At 42.6% G+C, this 21,855-nt stretch overlaps 1 protein-coding gene across 2 annotated transcripts in view; it reads left to right on the forward strand.

Annotated features, from left to right (window-relative positions):
* Xpo6 (exportin 6) overlaps positions 1–21,855 on the forward strand; it is a 90,807-nt gene that overhangs the window by 38,674 nt on the left and 30,278 nt on the right. For both annotated transcript variants that reach the window (XM_032892682.1, XM_032892684.1), the window contains exons 6-9: positions 73–150; positions 3,328–3,781; positions 7,314–7,440; positions 16,180–16,289. In XM_032892682.1, the coding sequence (XP_032748573.1) occupies positions 73–150; positions 3,328–3,781; positions 7,314–7,440; positions 16,180–16,289 (769 nt within the window). The remainder of the gene's footprint in view (positions 1–72; positions 151–3,327; positions 3,782–7,313; positions 7,441–16,179; positions 16,290–21,855) is intronic.

The following is a 21,855-nucleotide window of genomic DNA, read 5'->3' on the forward strand; positions in this document are numbered from 1 at the left end:
TTAATTTTGATTTTTGTATGTTGGACTTGGTATCTCTCAAACTGTTCCTTTTTTTTTTTTTTTTTTTGGTAGGTATCTTGGAAACTGTCTGGGACAAGCACAGTGTTACTGCTGCCACCCCACCACCATCCCCGACATCAGGAGAAAGTGGTATGGTCTGCTGCCCTCTATGGTATCTTTGGCTAAATGTAGTTAGGGTCTCAGCAAGGAATTGCAATAGCGAATCTAATCCACCTAGGATGCAGATGTTCGTTCTTTCTAATCTTTTCTGGCCTTTCTGCCCAAGTCTTCTGAGGAGCTAGCTTTCTACTGTTTCCTTCTGGATTGTTGTACTTTCTAATGTAGTATTTTGAATAGCACATATTGCTTCTTGCTTATCCGTCATGAAGATGACACTTTTGATCTTGTGCCATTCACTTCTGTTCTGCCAATTTATTATTAAAACTTTTTACACTTATTTATTTTGTGCACAATGCTTGTGTAGAGGCCAGAGAGCAATGTTCAGAAGCTGGGGATCAAACTCAGGCTGCCAGGCGCCTGAGTACCTGCTCCTACCAGTACCTTGCCTGCCCCTGCCGGATTATACTTGCCATCCCTTCTGTTTTGTAACATCTTTGTTTTTTTCAGGTTCCCTGGCTGTTTTGTTTGTTCTGAGTTTTGTTATAAGCTGAGGCTTGAGGTGACAAAGGGAGAGAAAGCTATCTTTTCTGTTGACTGGGACAAAGGTCATATTGCCAGGGCAAATTGAGCACCAGTGTGCAATAGTGTTGAGTTTACACTTTTCCTGTAAATAATTGAGGATGTAAGAGTAATTCAGTGAAGTCTCTAAACAGTGGGTAAGTGATTCTGCTTATCCCAGATGCTATAAACGCTTTCCAGGTGGGGCACAGGAAAGAGCATATTTCTTTCTGTCCTATAAAAGCCGATATGATGATAAGAGATACTTTTGCATTTCCCACCCCCTTAAGGAAGTGGGCTGTTGAATTAAACTTCTAAGCCCTAGGCTGTTCATACAGTTGGTTGGCATGTGTCTTGGTTAGGGTTTTATTGCTGTGAACAGACACTATGACTAAGGCAAGTCTTATAAGTCTTGCTTGGGTCTAGCTTACAGGTTCAGAGGTTCAGTCCTTTATCATCAAGGCAGGAGCATGGCATCATCCAGGCAGGCATGGTGCAGGAGTTGCTGAGAGTTCCACCTCTTGTTCTGAAGGCAGCTAGGAGAAGACTACCTTCCAGGCAGCTAAGACAAGGGTCTTAAAGCCCACGCCTACAGTGACCACCTATTCCAACAAGGCCACATCTCCTAATAGTGCCACCCCTAGGGCCAAGCATATACAAACCATCACAACATGGGAGTTGAGATTCTTATAGACATCCTGTATCACTGAGAACACACTATGGTTTTGGGTTTAGGGCTACTCATAGAACACTACTTCAATCTGTGTATCATACTAAGATTAAAAACCATTAGTCATTTTTCACAGTACTTAGACATGGAGTTCTAGAGCATATATCAAGCCTTCAGTAATGTGTGACCTTTGTGCTTAGTGACTATCTTCAGGTATTTTCAGTGGCTCAGCAGATACACATTTTGCAGTATTTAAATAAGTAAGAAGAAATTTTGCAGCTATAAAGAGAACTGAAGTTTTGTAGCAGTACTTAAATTTAAAAGTTTACACTATCAGTACAGGTAATGAACTTCTTTATGCTCCGCAGCCTATAGCACTTAAATCATCCTGGTATATATGTGGTCTTGTTCACTGGTACATGTGTACTGAGTTGCACATGTGGAGGTCAGAGGATGCCTTTTCCCTTTCCACCTTACTCAAGGCATGCTCTCTTGTTGCTGTGCTGTGCATTCCAGGCTAGCTGGCCCCTACACTTCTCGGTGATTCTCCTGTCTCTGACTCTGAACTTGCCATAGGAGTGCTGAAATTATAGATGTGTATACTGATTGCATTTGGCTTTTTATGTAGTTTCTGGGAATTACTTGAGGTTGTTAGGGTTCCATGGGTAATTCTTCTGCCAACTAATCTATTTCTCTTTTCAATTTTTGTTTTGGTTGCTTGTTTGTTCTTGGAAAATTATGTGTGCCTGCCTCTCCTTCTGCCTCTGTCTCATCAACCCAGAAGACGACTTTGTTGGTTCTTCTCCTTCTCCCATGTGGGTACTGGGTATTGAACTTAGATTGACAGGCTTGGCAGGAAGGACATTGACTTTCTGAGACATTGCAACCCCCACTTTACCTGTCTGTCTATCTGTTTGTCTTTGTCTGTCTCTGTCTCTGTGTGTGTCTGTGTCTGTGTTTAATTCCCTTTCAAATCTGTTCTCTAATTCTCCCTTTCCCAAAACATTTAACTGTATATAGTGCATGGCCTCTTTGGGAAACTGATTGATGTTCATACATTTACTGTATAAGTAACATGGTAGTGTTGTACTCTGATGCTGTCTGCCCTGTGCCCTTAGACACAAACTTCTGCATGGTTGTTGTATGAGGTGCTTGTCCTCAGTATTCTGTTTGTCTTCTGGCTTCACTAAGGAGCCTCGATCACTCCCAGCTGCCCCTATACAAGAGCCTCTATCTGTTCCCCATAGAGTTGTGTGAGAGTTGCTTTGAAATATGCTAGGAAGTCAATTGACAGGAGTGGTGACAGGATTCTAGAGGGCCAGATTCTGTGACAGAACTCTGTGAGGACTCTTTTGGCTTCTCTTGCCCCATGCGATGTTGCCAGCAGTGCTGTTTTTCTTTTTTGCTTATTAGATCACATTTTCTAAAGCCCAAACTCTGCACATCTTAATAAGCTGGTTGATCTGTTGCAAGTCTATAGAAAATTGTTTCTTCATGCCTACCACCTACTTACATATGTAGATGCTACTAGTGGTGGGCAACAGTTCTTCATGTTTGAAATTTTAGTTCTTTTGGTGTTAGGAATTGTGGCTGACTTCTGATAGTTAGCTATCTTTCTGGTTACATCCTTTTCATCAATAAGAAACTATTATTTGATGATATGTTGTTCAACAACTCGTTGGTATTTTTTGTCAAGGTTTGTGTTGTGATTGTTTTAATAAGTCTTTATTCTCTTGGTGTGGTCATATTTTCATGTTCCATTTTGTTTTCTTATGAAGCTTTGTCTTTGGTTTAAACCTATAACTCACGTGGTCTTTAATTTTATATGTGGTGTTTTGGTATTATCTTTAGTTGTATTGACTATAAAGCATATTGGTTTTAGGGTTTGCTTTTATGGTGTTTTGGGAAAAGGAGAATTCATTGCAGTATTTCAAGAGGTTTGGTACGGGGTGCTGTAAAAGCATGTTTTGAATTTCCAGGTGATTTACTGAGTAACCTGTTGCAGAGTCCTAGTTCAGCCAAACTGCTGCACCAGCCCATCCCCATCCTGGATGTGGAGAGTGAGTATGTCTGTTCCCTGGCCTTGGAGTGTCTGGCCCACCTCTTCAGTTGGATTCCTCTGTCTGCCAGCATCACCCCATCCCTCCTCACCACTATCTTCCACTTTGCTCGATTTGGCTGTGATACCCGGGCCAGAAAGATGGCGTCAGTGAATGGCAGCAGCCAGAACTGTGTTTTGGGTCAGGAACGTGGCCGACTTGGGGTCTTGGCCATGTCCTGCATCAATGAACTCATGTCCAAGAACTGTGTGCCTATGGAATTTGAGGAGTACTTATTGCGAATGTTCCAACAAACCTTCTACCTCCTGCAAAAAATCACCAAGGATAACAATGCCCACACGGTGAAGAGCAGGCTAGAGGAACTCGATGAGAGGTAATGAGAACAGGCGGGAGTCCTGTCCGGGAAAGGGCCTGGCTGCTTGTCACACCATGTCATGTGGTGTCTGTAACCACCTTTGGTTTCAGAATATGGGGCTACCGATAAGGATAGAAAGGTAGGTGTTGCAGAATGTTCAGACTGAACTAGAAGGGCTTGGGTGGTTAAGGGAAGTGAACTGAGTGTGAAAAGTGCTAGTGTAGTGTAGGCCTGTTGTCTCTTTCCCCATCCATCCACCTCCTGTCCTGTCCATACTCTGTCCCTCTTCCTCACTGTCTGCCTGCAGGTCTCATGTGTGCAGGAAGTGAGAGTGCGGCTCCTTCATAGGCAAGAACAGAAGCGGTCTGCAGAGGTACAGGGTTACATCACCCTTCTCACTTGCTACTGCTTGTTGGTTTTCACTACTGGACTTGCAGAGTATAGGAATGCTCTTAGTATTTTGAGTTTCACATAAATGATAGCTGTTGATCCAAGATAAGAGACATCTTAGAGTGGGTATGGTTTAGAGGCATATACTTGAATTGCATTGTTTGGTTACTACCTTCTTGACCTAAAATTCCTCAGACTCATTTTTCTTGAATACAAAAGATGACCTTAGTGAAGTAGTCTGAGTCAAGGTTTCTTTATTACCATTGCAGGTTGATATTATCTGTTTATCTTACGGCTTTCTGACTCTCCCCTCCAACTCCAGTGGTGCTAGGGCCTGTGTCTGCCAGGCAAGTCTTTCTGCCACACATAATGGGATGTGCCCATGGGATGTAGGAGCGAGGCCACAGCATGTTCTTGGATAACCTGGTGCTGCTGCTGTGAAAGATGAAGGGCAGCAGGAGCTTGTGCTTCTAACAGTGTGGGCGTTGAAACTCCAGAGCTCTTGCGTGTATTACACTAGCGAATAGTTCCGGACTTCCTGGGGCAGCCTGATTGTTATCAAGGGATGAGTGAGCTCAGCTTTTGTCTAGAGTAAGTGTGGTAAGCTGCAAAGTCAGCTGCCCCAGCTCAAGATAGATCTGTCATTTAAAGTGGGGCTTTTAAATTCCTGCTTAAAAATCGAGTGGAAGATTGGTTTGATTCATTGTAAATAAACTTTTTGAAACATTTGATTTTTATAGTCACAGAAGTACTAATAATCCATCCAATAGGATCTTTTTTGTTTGTTAAAAAATTTATTTATTTTGCAGTTGGGGGTGGGCACATTCCATGTTGTGTGTGTGTAAAAACCAGAATTGCTAGAATTGGTTTTCTTTTCCACCATGTGGATCCCTGGGATCAAACTTGAATCGATGATCAGGTTTGCCAGTAAGTGCCTTTACCCGGGCCATCTTTCCACCGCCCAGTAGGATTTCCCCTTATTATTTAGTAGTACCTTTCTGTATGGTTTTAAATGTCTCACAATTCACACAATTTCATATTCTTTCTAGCGTTGATAAAGAAAGGTCATCTTGTCTTCATATGTTAATAAAAATGTATATAACTGCTTATACCAACTGTGTTTGTTTTGACTTGTCCTGGATTCGAAGTGACAGCTGAGAGGTGCCTGGAAGCAGAAAGGTGACAGAAACCAGTGTGTGCTTGCTTCCTAGCTCTTGGTCCCTAACTAATTCTAAACTATTAGTTGGTGGTCAGATATTTAGGAGCTGCTTAACCAGGTCCTTGGCTTTTTCCTTCCTCCTGCCCTTTTTAACTTTTACATTAGCACCTGTACCAGGAGGGTGGGCGAGGGGGAAAGTGAGGTGCAGACATCCCTAGTGTCATCTGTGCAGGAGCCTAGTTCTTGTTTGCGCAGCGACCCTTTCTTTCTTTATGGACAAGGTTTCAGCCCCTGGTTGGCCTGGAATTTGCTGTGTAGCTCAGCCTGGCCTTGAACTTGCGGCATCCCTCCTAACCTAGCTTTACTGGGTTGCTAGGATTAACAGCATGGTTCCCCATATATAGCTTGCACTTTTAAATTTGGGTTGAAGATTATACAAGATTGATGGGTACTTTTCTTTTATGGTTAATAAGTGTTCCTTAAGATCAGTACGCTGGCTTGCTTGCTGGCTGTTGCCCCTGAAGATCCATGTAAAAGCTGTGGAGCAGTACATATGCTCCATGAGGACTTGCTGTCCCCAGGAGTTCCTGGAAGTTGCAGAGAGAGAGAGAGGTTGTTGCTTTGTACTTTGCTTTCTCAAGACCAGTTTTAGTGCTGGGTCTGTGGCTCACATTTGTAATCCCCAGCACTGGAGAGGGAGAGGGAGAGGGAGAGGGAGAGGGAGAGGGAGGGGGAGAGGGAGAGGGAGGAGAGGCAGTCACCGAAGGTTCGAGGCCAGCATGATCTATATAGTTCCTGGGCCACCTAGAGCTACGTAGCAGGACCCTGTCTTAAAAAACAAAAATCCCAACCAGATGATTTAATATTTAATGTCTTACTCTATGAGCCAGACATCTAGAGGCCAGGCAGGAGGGTTGGCCTCCCTAAGGGAGCAGGTCCCAGGACAGCAGGAGACCTTGGATTTCTGGGCCAGTTTGGTTCTTCTGAAAGGTCTTTTTTCCCTTCTGCTATTTCATGTATCTCTGCTTTTTACAGTTAATGATTTCAGATTTGCCTTTACACAGTTAATATTCAGCCACGGTCTAGTATGTCCAGATAGTTTTTTGGAATTTGAAATGGGAAGGCATGTTCCCATCTCTCTAATCACTTTTTGTATTGGGACTTAAAATGCCGGTTTCTGAAACATGAAAGTGATAATGTACTGTGTGTTTAATAACAGAAACCTCTTACCTTGTAACCGTGCCTGGCTCACTCAGCTGTGAAGTGACTTGGGGATTATGGGTGAACTGAGGTGCTACTCCACAGTGCACAGGAAGGGCATTGCACGGGGAGTGAGTGCTAGTATCCTCTGCTGGGAGGTGGCTGAGAGATTTTGGTGGGCCACTTTACCTCTCGGAACCTCACCTATAAAATGGAAGCATGAGACTAACTTGCCTTCTTGCAGCCCTCCTCCCTTGGACTGGAAAGTTACTTTAGAGTGCAGTAGCAGTTCTTCGTTAGTTCTGGGTGTCAGAGGGGAGGACAGAAACTGGAGTGTGACCCTCACTGTATTTATGTAGATGCTGTCCCCTCTGGATAGACTCGTTTTGTCTCTGCCTAGTGCATTTTAACTTAATACAGCCTCCAAGCAAAGACCCGCGTTTTTTAGGTTTGCCAGATTTGAAGATGGGCTCATCTCCTTAGCCCCTTTCAGCAGCAATTCTTCCCCCTTAAGTGGGTCCTAACACTAATGCGTAAGAATGTGGTACGTGAGCTTGAGTTTGTAACAAGCAGGGACAGATAGTGTCTGAGGATTAAAGCTGCTTTTCTGCTGTGTTTCAGGTGATAATGGAATGAAGGGTTGCCTGTCTCGTAGGTAATTGTTGCAGGCCTTTGTGTCTTTAACTGAAATGTATTGTATGTTTGTATAGTGATGTACTGAGAAAGAGTTTGATTGAATCTAACTTTTCTTCTATAAAGGTGGCTATATTTCTTATGCACCCTTTGTCTTGTCTTGTGTAGCTACGTTGAGAAGTTTACTGACTTTCTGCGGCTCTTTGTGAGCGTTCACCTAAGAAGAATCGAGTCCTATTCCCAGTTCCCTGTGCTGGAGTTCCTGACTCTTCTGTTCAAGTATACGTTTCACCAGGTAAAGCACCCCAACTAGCCTTCCTTTCCTAAACAGAAGGCTTCTTTCTTATTTCTAGGAGAAAGACCTCTTCCCTGGCATTTATTGTAAACTTTACTGTAGGAAGATTGATGTACTCAGTCTTTGTCAGAGCCCTATGCTGTAGCTCTTGCTATATTTGCATATAATCTCTGTTTTATGGGTAAAGAGACTGAGGCACAGGGAACAAGGTTCCCAGGGACATACAGTTCTGTGTGGAGCCAGGATTGAAGTCTGTAGTCCCTTCTAATTGTGCTAGATGAGCAGGATAGAGGAAAAGTCTGAGGCCTGGGCTTTTGAAATATTTTGTTTTTTGAGATTATAATATAATTACTTCATTTTTCCTTTCCTTTTCTTTCCTTCAAACCCTTCCATATACTTGTTCTCTTTCAAATTCTGGGCCCTCATTCCCCCCAATTAATGGCTGTTGTGGTGGTGGTGGTTGGGGAGTGTGTGTGTGTGTGTGTGTGTGTTTGTTTGTTGTGTTCCTAACATAATTACAGGGCTTTCTTTCTGTTATGGAGCTGCTACTAAAGTTCTCAAGAAGACTACAGTGAAATACTCATGAATTAAGTTTGGGTGGCACCTAGTTTTGTCCTCATTTAGGAGCTAAATACATAACCTTTTGCATAGCTCAGAATGGCTCTGTGTTTGTGGTAATCCTTCGGCTTCAGTCTCTTTGAGAACTAAACAACTTGACCAAAACAACTTTTAAAAGAAACCATTTAATTGGGGGCTTGCAGTTTCAGAGGCTCTTGATCATCATATCAGGGAACATAGTGGCAGGGGGGTACGCATGGCACTGGAGATGTAGCTGAGAGCTTACATCTGATTCATAAATTGTAGGCAGAGAGAGAGCAAGAATGGGCCTGGTGTGGGCTTTCGAAAACTCTAAGGCCATCTTTAGTGACACACCTTCTCCAATAAGGCCACTTTATTCCTAATCCTTTCTAGTCCACCAACTAGGAAACAAATAATCAAATATATGAGCCTATAGGGGCCATTCTCATTGAAAGCATCACATCATACATAAAACAAAACAAAACAAAACAACCAAAAACAAAACAAATCAACCATAGGTGCACAGTTTGAATTTTCCCCAAATGAGTATAGCCCCTAGAGCTACCATTCACATTAAGAATGTACTGACCACTGGAGATCTCTGTATGTGTGCTTCCCTTCCCCACTCCTCTCCTGCCTTCTCTAGAAATAACCCAGCTTGATCTTAACAACAAAGGTTAATTTGCTTATTCTAGAATTTCTCTGAAGGAAACCATGTGATGTGTATTTATTTGGTCTGGCTTGAGGTATAACTGTTTGATATAGTGCTTTGTTCATAATCATTATCTTCTACTAAATGGGAATCCTCTCTGCCGATTTGGGCCTTTTTGGTTTTGGGGAACCATGAATCATAGATCAAACAGTCTTTGTTTTGTTTTGCTTGTAGATAGGATCTCATGTAGCCTAGGCTGACCTTAAACTTGTGGAGCTAAATATGACCTTGAGCTCTTGAGTCTCTTGCCCCTACCTACCAAGTGCTGATATTACAGTTGTGTATCACCATCCCTGTCCTTTCTTTGCTTGTTTGTGAGATGAGGTTTTTCTACATATATCAGAATGGCCTCGAATTTGTGGTAATCCTCCTGCCTCAGCATCTCTGGGACTATGATTACAGTTAGGCACCAGCCCATCTGACATAATCTTGAATATATTTTTTGATGTAGTCAGATAGCTTTCTATTAGTATATCCCTGGAATGGCAGTGAAGGATGAGGAGAAGAAGTTGACCTAAAAAACAAACAAACAAACAAAAAAACAAAAGCCAGTTTTCCAGCTGCAAGGGTCCAGGCTGAGAATGCAGTATGTGTGTGAAAAAAAAAGCAAATGGTTGATCTGAAACTAACCTTTCTCAAAGTGGTTCAGGGCGCGCAAAAACTGGAATGCCAAGAGGTGGCAGTGAGCTGAACCATTCCTGGGAGCAGACAATGGAGCAGGAGGTCATAGAGGAGGATTCAAGCCGAAGAAGTGTCAGGGTGGAGGGGTTAGTGCATGCAGAGCCAGAAGTGAAACATCCTGTGTGTACCAGATCACTCAGTGGGCAGAGGCTGGGGTGGCTAATGACGAGATGGTAGGTGAGGATGGAGGAAGGAAGCAGCTGCTGGAATGGGAAAGTTTTGAGACAGATTCAGAGATGTCTTAAAAGAGCATTTGAAAGAAGGTGAATCAAGTGTCAGTTAGAAACTATCGCTTAGCTGGAGCAGAAAGAAGGGTTAAAGAGCTAGTGCTGAGGTCGGAAAATAGGGCTTATATGGGAAAAGACATGGACCCAGTTCTTAAAACTCATTGGACCCAGTTCTGTGTGTAAGCTCTGTTTTTTTTTTTTTTTTTTTTTTTTTTTTTTTTGTTCAGTCTGTGCCCTGGCACAACTCATTTTTATTTCTGTTGCTTTCAATGTTCTCATCTTAGAAGATGGACTATGGACTACAGTAGGGATAAGTCAGGGCCATTCCCAGTGTGTATCTCTCAGTAGACTTGTATGTTTTCCATTGAACTGATGGTGATAGTTTTATATATTTGTAGGTCACTTAGAATTGGGAAGGAAAGAGTCAGACATGGTCAAGAAGCAAACAAGCCCCCTTCCTTCCCTTTACTTGGAGATTGTTGTCCGTCAGCTTGCTTCTGTTCTTCAGGCTTCCCATAAAAGAACCTTCCTTCTAGATGCACGCCAACCAACTGTGGGAGAGTAAGCTTCAGGTTTGGACTTTGCTGAGCACCAAGCTGAGGAACAGGAGTTGGCAGAAGCTCTGTGCTGGGTCACTGTAGGAAAGGTAGAACAGAGCATTAACTTTTCCTGGGGAGATGGGAACCTCAGATAGGGCCCAAATTGTAACAGACCAAATTATAATTTCACCAAAGTCAATTTGGTGAACTCCCAAGGACTAGCCTCAGCTTGGAGAGGGGTTCTGAGGAAGGGGTTTTCAGGAACTGTGAAAGAACAATTGGAAGTCAATCATGGGTTACAAGCTAATAGCCTGACAGCTGACAGCTTGAGACAGCTCAGCTCTCGAAGACCAAACCCCAGTCTTTTATTTACATATTAATTCAGTCTTCCACCTCAGGTTCCCTTTTGACTATCCTACCAATCAGCAATTTTTTTTTTTTAAATCTTAGTTCCTTGAATCCTAAGAAAAGACAAAAAGCACATTTTTCTTAACATTGCAAATGAGTTGAGCGATCTGCCTGCCTTTTAAGTACAGACAATAAGCTAGCTGGGTGGGATCTGTTTCTGAGATCACCCTCTTCCATCACACCTGTGCCTAAATTCGATCTGTCCTAGGCTGACCTTCAACTCAGGAATCTGCCTGCCTTTGTATCTTTCTGACAAGCTGGCTCATAGTGCAGCTGCCTCTGTTCTTTTAGGTCTATGAAGCTGGTTCCGCATATAATTCATATTACATCCTTATATTTTGCATAGTTGAGAAATCCTGTTTATATATTTTTAAACTCATGTTTTCAGAGTTCTTTCCCACAGTCTTACGGTCTGTCCTGAAGGTCACAGCATTTACTTTACCAGTTTTTACTAAGGACATAGATATATCCTCTCTTCCTGGATGATTATCAGGGAATCATTAGCTTTGGCAGAGAGAACATTCCCCAATGACCTTGGCAGGGAGAATATTTCCCAAAACAAGCCGCATGCCCAGCAACTGTCAATACTCATGGAGGCCCATGCCTGCTGGCTTTGCTCCAGGGTAGGAGGCATGTCATAACATCCCTTTCATGACCATGCAGGACTAAGTAGTGAACCTATAGATTTATAGGGATTGATTACATATTTATGGGAAGAGTTTATTTATAGGAGCACGGGTGACCTTCAAACAGCTACATCACTGTAAACTCCCACTGCATTATGGAGAGTGACCACATGGAAGCTGTGTCACAGCTTTTTAGTTAGCGTTTTACTTCCTGTACAGTCTAGCATGTCCCAAAGTAATTTGCAGTTGTTGGGGGGAGAGGTGACTAATGGGTAGACTCCTAGGTGAGGATTCTGGACACCCCCCGTTTAGGGATGCTATAGCTCCATTGCTATATACAGACCTGGCTGTCACTATATTCTGCTCTAGTTAGCTTTCTGCTGCTGTGATAAACACCATGACTGTAACATAGAGAGGAAAGGGTTTATTTGTCTATAGGTTATAGTTATAGTGTTATTGAGGGAAAACAAAGGCAGGGACTCAAGATAAGCCTTAAGCCGAAACCACAAAGGAATGCTGCTTATTGGCTTGCTCAGCTGAATTAAACAGCCCAGTCTCACCTGCTTGTGGATGGCATTGCTCACAGTGAACTGAGTCCTTTTGCATTAGTTACAATTAAGAAAATGCCTCACAGACATGGCTACAGGTTAGTCTGATCTGGGCAATTCTGTATTTGGAATGTTCTCCTTTTCCCAGGTGACTGGGTTTGTTGTCAAGTTGACTGCTGAAGCTAACTGACAACTACTAGGCTGTGTTGTCCAGTTTATTATTGTTACTTTTTTTTTTTTGGTGTGTATGTTTGTGTATGAGTTATGGGTATATGTGTGAGTTATGTGTATGTGTGTGTATTAACTTGATATAAACCAGAGTCATTTGAGAGTAAGGAAGCTCAATTGAGAAAATGTCTCCATAAGATGGCTCTGTAATAGGCAAGCCTGTGGGGCACTTTCTTGATGGGTGACTTAGGGGGCGGGGCCCAGCCTATTGTGGGTGGTACTGTCTGGCTAGGTAGTCCTAGGGTGTATAGGAACATCACTGAGCAAACTAGGAGGAGGAGCACATGAGTAAGCAGCCTTCCTCCACTCCTGCTCCAGGTTCCTGGCCTGGCTTACCTCAAGAGGGTGACCTGAGAACTGTATGCTGAAATAAACCTTTTTGTCATGGTGTTTTATTATAGCAAAGAAACCCTAACTGTGGCACAAGCCAAGTTAATCTCTACACCAAGATGGCATCATGTTGTGACAGGAGTAAAAGACTGCCATAAAACATATGCTGTACATTAAGACCGGGGTAGAGTTCAGCTTTGGGGGAATTTAAAAGAAAGAAAAAAAAAAAAAAGGAAGCATTCTCAGGATTTCCAGTTCTATGCTAACTAACAGTGGGCTCTTTGTCACAGTCTCCTGTTTATGAAGTGGGAAAGGCTGCTTTTAGCTTAGACCGTATTGTGGCGTGTACTTGGAAATGTCTTTTCTCAGATTCATGGACACTATGGGGCTATTTTGAAAGAAGCAGTTGGAGAAGGCTGGTGTCTTTCTTCAGCGGCTTTTCCTTTTCTGCTTCCTTCCCGCCTTCTTTAGTCTAGGCTTTGCAGTCCTGTGGCTGCTTCGTACCACCCACTTGCTTTTATGTGACCCTGGCTGCTGTGTCTTTTGGGGTAAATCTGTAAGGCTGAGCTTTCTGTTTTCCAACCCCTTGTCTCACTGTGTTCTCACCAAATCCCTCATGAAATTGCTCATTTCCTTTTGTTCCTTCCCCAAAGTTATACCTGGGGTGGCTCAGTACAGAGAACAGGCTCTGGACACTGGAAGCTGAAGTTCTCACTCTGTCCCTTAGCTGTTCTGTTGACTTGATGGGCAACTTTACTTTTTGGGTTTCAAAACTATAAAATATGAAGAAACAAATGTTCACTTTCTAGGGATGCTACAAAGACTGACACAAATGGTGAATCACCACTAACCATTTGAAGGCACAACTGATATGTGATCAGTTAGCCCTAGAATCAGAAAAGTAAATTTGAATACAATTACTTTAATAAATGGATCAGAGAGAGTTCTGAAAATGTGAGTGATTCTGAAAGTCAGGTCAGCCTATCCTCTGCATCCATAGCTGTTGTCCAGGGCCAGCACATAGGCAGCCTGTGGGCCGTGCACTGGCTCTTACAGTGATTCCCTCAGACACAGGAGCGGTGGGTAGTGCTTCCAGCTGTGCAGGGTAGAAGGGCACCTGTTTCTAGCTATGTATCTGTACATTGAGTGCATGCATGAGTGCATGTGTGCATGTGTGTGCAAAACCATAAGGTTTATTTGTTCTGGCTTTTAGAAAACATTTCCATGTGCATCTGATCAGCACATTCTTTTCAGGGACCAAAGGGTATTCTCAAACCAAGAGAAGACAGTGAGGTGACTTACTTGAGGGGAGTTCAGCAAGTCAGCACTGTGAGTTCAGCAAGTCAGTGCTGTGACAAGACTGTAGGTGTTGTTATGGACAGCTTTAGTGGGCCAATCTATCAACTCTGTGTTACTTCTCCATGGTTCGATAGTCCCATTTTCCCTGGTTCTCTGGGTTTGATTTATGGTGTGGACAGTTCGGTGGCATGGGGTATCCTTTTAGCTTTCTGTGTATTGTGAGACGGCTGTCTGCATAATATTTAGCATCTTTTATCTCTCTGGTTCTGGGACCAGAGCTCGGAGTCATAAGCAGATTAGATACATGCTCTGCTGAGTTACATCCCTCATGGCTTATTTTAATTTTTTTATATGTTACTTTTGTTTTAAGACAAGACCTTACTTTGACTTTCTACTGACTTTGAAATCTTGGTAATCTTCTTGCTTCAGACTCAAAGGAAAGACAAAAAAACTTATATTTTATCTATAATTTTCCTGCCAGAGATTTCAGTTCCCTACTCCCTGTGTCCTGCTTGCTTGCTTCCTTGCTTGCTTGATTCTTTTCTTCCTCCCTTCCTTCATTAGTTATTCTTTGAGAAAATTCTTTATATGTCATTGAAGACTTTGAATTTCCTTGTGGATCAGAAGTAGAAGGAATCTTGTACTAATTTGTTTTCTGTTGCTGTGATAAACACCATGACCAACAGCAGCCTGGGGAGGAGAGGGTTTATTTGGCTTACATGTCCCCATCATAGACCGTCACTGCGTGAGTCAGGGCAGGAAGCCAAGCAGGAGCAGAGGGAGGAACCATGGAGGTTCCTTACTGACTTTCTCCCCATGGAGGTGGCACCATCCATAGTGGCCTGGGCATTGTACATCAATCATTAAGAAACTATCCCAAAAGTATGCTCCCAGACCCTCCCTGGTGCAACTCCTCAGTTGAATGTCTTTCTTCCTAGTATGTAGCAGTGGACAAAAACTAAATTTAATAGAAACAGCTCATGTTTTCTTTAAAAAATTAAAAATTTACTTATTTATATATTTATTGTGTGTATATGATGTGTGTATTTATGTGATGTGTGCATGGAAATGGCACAAACATGTGAAGATCAGAGGACCGCTTTTAAGAATTGATTTTCTCCTTCCACCCTGGGATCTAACTTAAGGTGGTCAGGTTTGCAAAACTATCACTTTTACTCTAAGGTATCTCTTCAGCCAATCTCTCTGTCTCTCTCTTACTCTCACTCTCTCTCTCACTCTCTCTTTCTAGCTCTTGCTGTTGGGCCCCAAGGGTCCTAGTGCTTCCCACATGCTAGGAACAGGTTCACACATGCCAGGAACAGGTTCACACATGCCAGGAACAGGTTCACACATGCCAGGAACAGGCATCCCTCATTGAATTACGCCCCTAAACCTTTTTTTTTGTTTTGTTTTGTTTTTGTTCTGTGATATATTTTCTTTTTTGAGAAAGAATCCTGTACCTCAGACTGTCCTCAAACTTGCTATGTATCAGAGGCTGGCCTTAAGGTCCTTCTTGGTCCTCTTGTTCTGCCTCTAGAGTGCTAGGATTATAGTATGGGAATGTACTGTCATGCCTGATTTAGGGAATGCAAAGGGCCTTGAATGCTAACCAACCCCCCCACTCCAGTGCAAGTTTAGTCTTCACTTTGCATTTTGTGACAGGGTTTGGTTAACTTGGCCAGGCTGACATCAAAGTCACTCTATGGCTCAATAAGGCTTTAAGCCTGAGATCTGTCTTCCTTAGCTTTTTGATTAGCTGATATTACAGGCCTGCACTACCAAACTTCTTTCCCCCAAATCGGGGCATGGTGAGGTGGCCAACTAGCAGAATCAAAGGGCTCTTGTAGGTGACCAGAGTTAATCTGTTAGGAGGTGGAGAGGAACACAGGTTAAAAGGAAAGAAAGAACTGTGGTTCCTAGGTTTTGCATGAATAGATTCTCAAGGCTTTTAAGACATTTGCTAAGGCTAACTATCCAGGAACCAGGGCCCCAACTCTTCTCCTCTTCTGTTTGTCTTTGTCAGCTGGTTTGATGTTGCTGTTGGCCTGTTTGCAAGAAGCATAATATCCCGGATGCTACTCAATAGCTTCTTTTCAGTCTCCTGTGTGTAGAAAGACCTGCCATTGTACTGCTTCTGAAGGCACTCTGACTTACATTTGGTTTTGTGGTAGTTTGTAGTAAAAAGGACACAGCTGTGGTCAGAAGAGCCTGCCTCTATTGTTGACCTTGAACGTTTCCTCTAGAGCTCAAGGTTCTTTCTCACAAGTCATACAAAGTAGGTGGCTTGTGAGAGCCCTCTCCACACAGGCTCTTGTTTTCTTGGCACCTGCTGTAAGCTCTCCAGAGCAGTCTCCTCATGAGGTGTTCCATGCTGCCCTTGTCCTTTTCCATTTCACAGGGTCTACTGGTGAAGATGCCTCACTCAAAATCCTTAGCGAAGGTTACTAAGATGGGACTGGAGGCCTTGGTTTTGCTATTCTGGTGTATGTGTGTGTGTGTGTGTTTCTAAGCATAATAGTTGCATTAAATAATTCCATTGTCTGGATTTCTTTTGTATCATAGCCCACTCATGAAGGTTACTTCTCTTGTTTGGATATCTGGACACTGTTTTTGGACTATCTGACAAGTAAAATTAAAAGTCGTCTGGGAGACAAGGAAGCAGTTCTCAACAGGTAAACTTCCAAACACCGAAAATCAGATAGGCACTGTTGCCAGTTATTCTTGTGCCCTCAGGGGCCGTGCTGCTGGGCCTGCTCAGTAGAACTGAATCAAGGAAGCTGCTCAGAGCAGTTGAGCATTTTCTTTTTTAAAAAGTAACATACATTTAAATATTTGTAGGTATGATAATACTTTTAAGGTCCTAGTTTTAGAGATACAGTAAGTATTTGTTGGATGAAGTGATATGACACCTGAGATTTGCTTTACAGCCCACTGGAGGTGTAGAGGGCTCAGAGTGTGGCAGACATAGGGCTGACCTCCCAGATAAGTGACATGGGAGGAGATCAGAGCTCATTATGTTGTTTCTAAACTTTGAGATGGGTCACATTTGTTTTTTTCTTTTTCTTTTTTTTTTGTTTTTTGTTTTTGTTGTTGTTGTTGTTGTTGTTTTTGTTTTGTTTGTTGGATTCAAGACAGGTTTTCTCTGTGCAGCCCTGGCTGTTGTGGAACCAGGCTGGCCTTAAACTCAGAATGATCCACTTGCTTCCCCGTCCTGAGTGCTAGAATTAAAGATGTGTCACTACACCCACCTTCTTTCCTAACCAGTATAATGCTTGTGCCATGGGCCAGGGAAAGGAGGGAGGAGGGAAGCGTGTGAATTCAGCATGCTAGTAATGGCAGGACCCACACACAGGAAAGGTTAAACAGCCGCTTTTCTTAGCAGCATAAACCTTAGTTAGCATTTTAGCTACATAAGAGAATATATAATATGCTAAGGAATTCTTGCTGGCTCTTTTAAATGCTAGGAAATTTTCTCATTGATAGTTTTAGTTTTCCTTATCAAACATAATTTTTACGACTTATTTTTTAAAGGTTTATTTGTTTATTTGTGTGCGTGTGTGTGTGTGTGTGTGTGTGTGTGTGTGAGAGAGAGAGAGATTATATGCCATGTAGGTACTTGTACCCATAGAAGCTAGAAGAGGGCGTCAGAACTGGAGTTCCAGGGAGTTGTAAACCACTCTCTGTTGGTGCTAGGAATCAAAATCAGGTATTCTTAGAGCAGAGCTATTCTCAACTTCTGAGCCATTTCTCTATCCTTGTGGCTTTTTTTTAGTCATAATTGTTTATTTTTGTCATTAAGATTATATGTTAATATAGTAATATAAGTTATGGAATAACTTTAAAAGTCTCACTGTCATTACAAGTTTCTAGTTTTAAGGTCCAGGATCTCTTTCTAATTTAAAGTCTCAACTGTGAACTCCTATAAAATAATAAATAATTTGCTGGTTTTATTTTATTCTGCACATAGGAGTGATTTAATTTTTAAATATTTATATGTATACACACACCTTTAGCAAAGCAGAAAAATGAAAGCCTCTAAACTGGTCTGATTTCTGTTAAACAGTAGCCGCCTCCTTGGACCTGTTTTTCGTACTTAACACTCTAGTGTAGTTGAAGGAGCGGACTGAAAGAGCAGCCCCAAGATAGTCTGCTTGTGTGTACAGAGGAGGACACTGACCTCCGCCCTAAGTTGGGCCTTACATTTTCATCTCCATAGCAGCGTGTGAGGGCAAAAGCTTCTGAATTCAGGGCTTGGGAGTCACTCCTCTGCCTAGTGTATCAGAACTGAGCAGTGTTGTTACAGGAGTAGCTGATAAGGATCATTAGTGCTGGTGATTACCATACTTATTTTTACTATGAGCATGCAAATGTGACCGAATGTTTGTCATCTAGTAACACAGGCATGTTTTCAGAATCACGTTTGTGACTTAAGCCAAACTTCAAAACAGATTCATGTATAGGAAGTAGTCAGAAATTGTTTTCTTGGTATCTCAAATGGGAAATGTAGGTGTGGTTAAGTCACAAAGACAGTGCTCAGTTCCTTTCTTTGTGGTTTTTGAATTTTGCATCATTCGTTACAACAAAGTGACATTGTAGGGTACAGACAGACTTTGAAGTACAAATTACTGAGATTTATTTTGTGGTTAGGAGCTGGGAATTGAACATGTTGGAAACTGCATGTTGCTTGCTCAGTGAGAATGATCATGTTTCTGGCTGAGAGCTGGTGGGACTTCAGGACTCAGAGACCAGTGATAAGATAAATGCCTGTATTTGAACTACGGATGGAGTTGATTGTCCTGCTCATTAGTTAGAGGTAGTGGCGTAGAGAACCCAGATCTCAGGTTCCATTTGTTCCTTTGTTTTGGGAGTGGTTGTATCTTCCTCATTCTGTGGATGAAAGCCCTGAGCCAGCATGTGGGGCCTTGGCTTGCAGTTAGTGCTCACTGAGAAAGAGCTTGCTGCCTGTTCTCCCTTTTCTCTTGGTGCTCATCCACAGGGCCGGGCATTTGTATAGAAAGTTGGGTTTTACAGGAAGAGGAAGAAACCGGTGTGTGAAGCAACCTAAGTTGTTGTGTCATGTTCTGTGAACCCCTTTGTCACAGTGTCACAGAGTACTGGTAAGTGTTGGCTACAAAGCAGCACAGGAATTTGAGTGTCATTAACTTAGACCATTAGCCAGTTAACACCAGTCATTATTTTATGGAGAGGGAAGCATCACGGAGGGCTTTGTATCAGTCCCTTGCAGTCACTCCCATGAACTCTGTCTGGTTTCTGTGTGCTGACTCATTTTCATGCTCGTTTGCTTACTTGTATTTCCTGGGTACCTACTTACTTACTTACTTTCTTTTTTTTTCTTTTCTTTTCTTTTCTTTTTTTTCGGAGCTGGGGACCGAACCCAGGGCCTTTCGCTTGCTAGGCAAGTGCTCTACCACTGAGCTAAATCCCCAACCCTGTACCTACTTTTTAGTTGCTTTACCTTGGCTGGTTTTGTCTAAGTAAGTTTGGGTCTATTAGGGCTTTTCTCCATTTATACATACATACATACATACATACATACATACATACATACATACATATTGTTTTAAAAGATTTTTATTTTGTGTGTATTAGTGTTGGCTTGTTTGTACATGTACCACATTCATGTCTGGTGCCCAGAATGGTCAGAAGAACATCATATCTTCTGGAACTGAAGTTACAGACAGTTGTTAGTTACTGTGTTAATGCTGGCAACTGAACCTGGGTCCTGTAGAAGAGAAGCAAGGCCTTCTTAACTGTTAAGCTGTCTCCCCAGCCCAGCATATGCACATTCAATCCTATAAATTTTCCCCTAAGTGCTACTTCAACTCTATTAGGAGGATATATATATGTGTGTGTGTATGTATGTATGTATGTATGTATATGTATATCACTAAAATTATTATCAAATTTCACTTTAAAATCTTTTTGTTTAATTTCCAAATATTTGGGTTTTTCCATATATCCTTGTTAATGTTTTCCAGTTCAGTTTTGTTTCCTGGATCTAACTGTATGATTTTTAGTTCTTTTAAATTTCCTAAGGGACTGGAGAGATGGCTTGGCAGTTACGAATATTAGCTGTTCTTTCAGAGGACCTGAGTTTGCTTCCCAACACTCATGATGGCTCACAACAATCTGTAACTTGGGTTTAGGAGATCTGAGCTCTATTTTGGCCTCCTCAGTCACCAGGCATTCAGGTGGTAGACAGACATAAATGCAGGCAGAATATCCACACACATAAAATGAAATAAAATTTATGCTCAGAGGGACTTCTCTGTCATGAGGACAGTGCTGCTGGTTAAGATCTAAACTCAATCCTTCTTACCTCTTTATAGATCCTGTGCCCTGAGGGGCAGTTCTTTTACCTCATGGGTTGGGGTGAGGAGAGACACAGTTCATCATTTTTCATCTGAAGAACCTCATAGAGGATTGCTTACATAGTGTTAGTGACTACTGACTAACATGGCATTGGCACCTGCTGGTTGTCTTTCTGTGGGAAAGGCAGCTAGAGGGATTCCTCAGACAGCACATGCAGGACTCTGCCAGTGAGCATGAGCAGAGGAGAGGAAAGGCGAGGTCCTACTGCCTTAGTCAGCGCTCTCTCACTGGGAAGACACGATGATCAAAAGTAATGTGGAAGAGAAGATTTATTTCAGCTTATAGTGCCACATCACACTCCATCTCTGAGGGAAGACACAGCAGGAGCTGATGCAGAGAACGCTGCTTACTGGCTTGCTCTCATGACTTGCTTAGTCTGTTTCTTATGCACCCCATGATCACCTGCCTGGAGTGGTACTAGCCACAGTGAGCTGGCTCTCCTACTTGAATCACTAATTAATAAAATACCCATAGATTTTCCCTACAGGCCAATTTGGTTGGAGCATTTTCTCAGTTAAAGTTTTCTCTCCCACTCTAGTCTGTCAAATTGACATAAAAATTAGCTAGTATACCCAAGTCAGTAGTTTCCTTTACAGTCTTTTTTGTCTATTGGGAAATGTCGTAACTGTCCTTAATGCCAGCGTTCACTTACTCAATTCAAGGTGGGAGTGGTGGCAGAGGATAGGTATAGACAAGCAGTTAGGGCCTCTGTCCTATCCAGAGGCCTCTCTGATGCCCACCATATACTTTGGGAGATGAATTGCCTGTGTGCCTTTAGTACAGCTCCTGATGGGCTTTAATCTCCAAGTATTACAGGACTTTCCCATGTGAGTTACCAGTGAGGTTTTTGTCTCATTTAAGAATCCTGTGTGGAGAATCTTGGAATTCCCTTTTAGTTGGGCAGTGACAAAATGTATCTGTCTTCTACTGTGAAAGGGATTTTCTTCCTGTGAGAATGTTTTGATGTGACATAGTAACTTTTAGTAAAACACCTACAATTCTATGTCACAGACAAGTAGTGCAGTTTTGTGGGGAGGGAGATGTGTCTGCCCATAGGTAGGAAATGAGCTGTTGTTCCTACCTAACTGAAATGGGATAGCCTTGGGGGACTGTTAGAAGCCTTAGAGTATATCTTTGGCTGGTAATGCTTAAGACTAGAGGGACTGTAGTTGACCTTGGTTTGATTCCTTCAAGTTTAGCTCTTGGATTGGGTGGTGCATTGATTTAGGATACTACCAGGAAAATGGGTACCACACTTATTTTAACCAAGATTGTAATGTAGACATTTGGTTAAATAGGTGTTAGAAGGGTAAGCAAACAATGAGGGAGGTGACGCAGTTGATAACTACAGGAAGCAGCTCAACCTATAAGCCAGGGGCAGAGGAAGGGTTAAATAATCTCCCTGTAGCTGGTGAGGGTTCAATCTCTAAGGAGTAGGCTACATCCTTTGTCCCAGGAGCTCTGAGGAGGCCTAGGAAGCTGGCATAAAGGTTCCTTCAAGAACTCCTGACCCACTGAGTGTGCACTTGGGATAGGTGCTGGGAATGTAGAGTGCCGTTGGAGAGGGTGTGGGGGCATAGCTAGGCAGCACTGACAGAGAGCAAGCCCATGATGGAGCCCTTCACTGTTCTTGCTACCTTGCAGCCTTCTCTAGCATCTCTGTGACAGTCTAATAGGCCCAGGAAAGTATGCTCTAGAGAGCCTCAGCTCCAGCTCACATTGCTTACAAGTGGGAACCATGTCTTAACTGCTCTTAGAAGCTAGCTTCTCAGGAAAGACAAGCATTTAGCCAGCTTAATCTACTCTTGAAAATAAGTGGTTTAGGGCCCATGTGGTGTGCTGGGT

This window comes from Rattus rattus, chromosome 2 (assembly GCF_011064425.1).
Source record: "Rattus rattus isolate New Zealand chromosome 2, Rrattus_CSIRO_v1, whole genome shotgun sequence".
NCBI classification, from domain to species: Eukaryota; Metazoa; Chordata; class Mammalia; order Rodentia; family Muridae; genus Rattus; species Rattus rattus.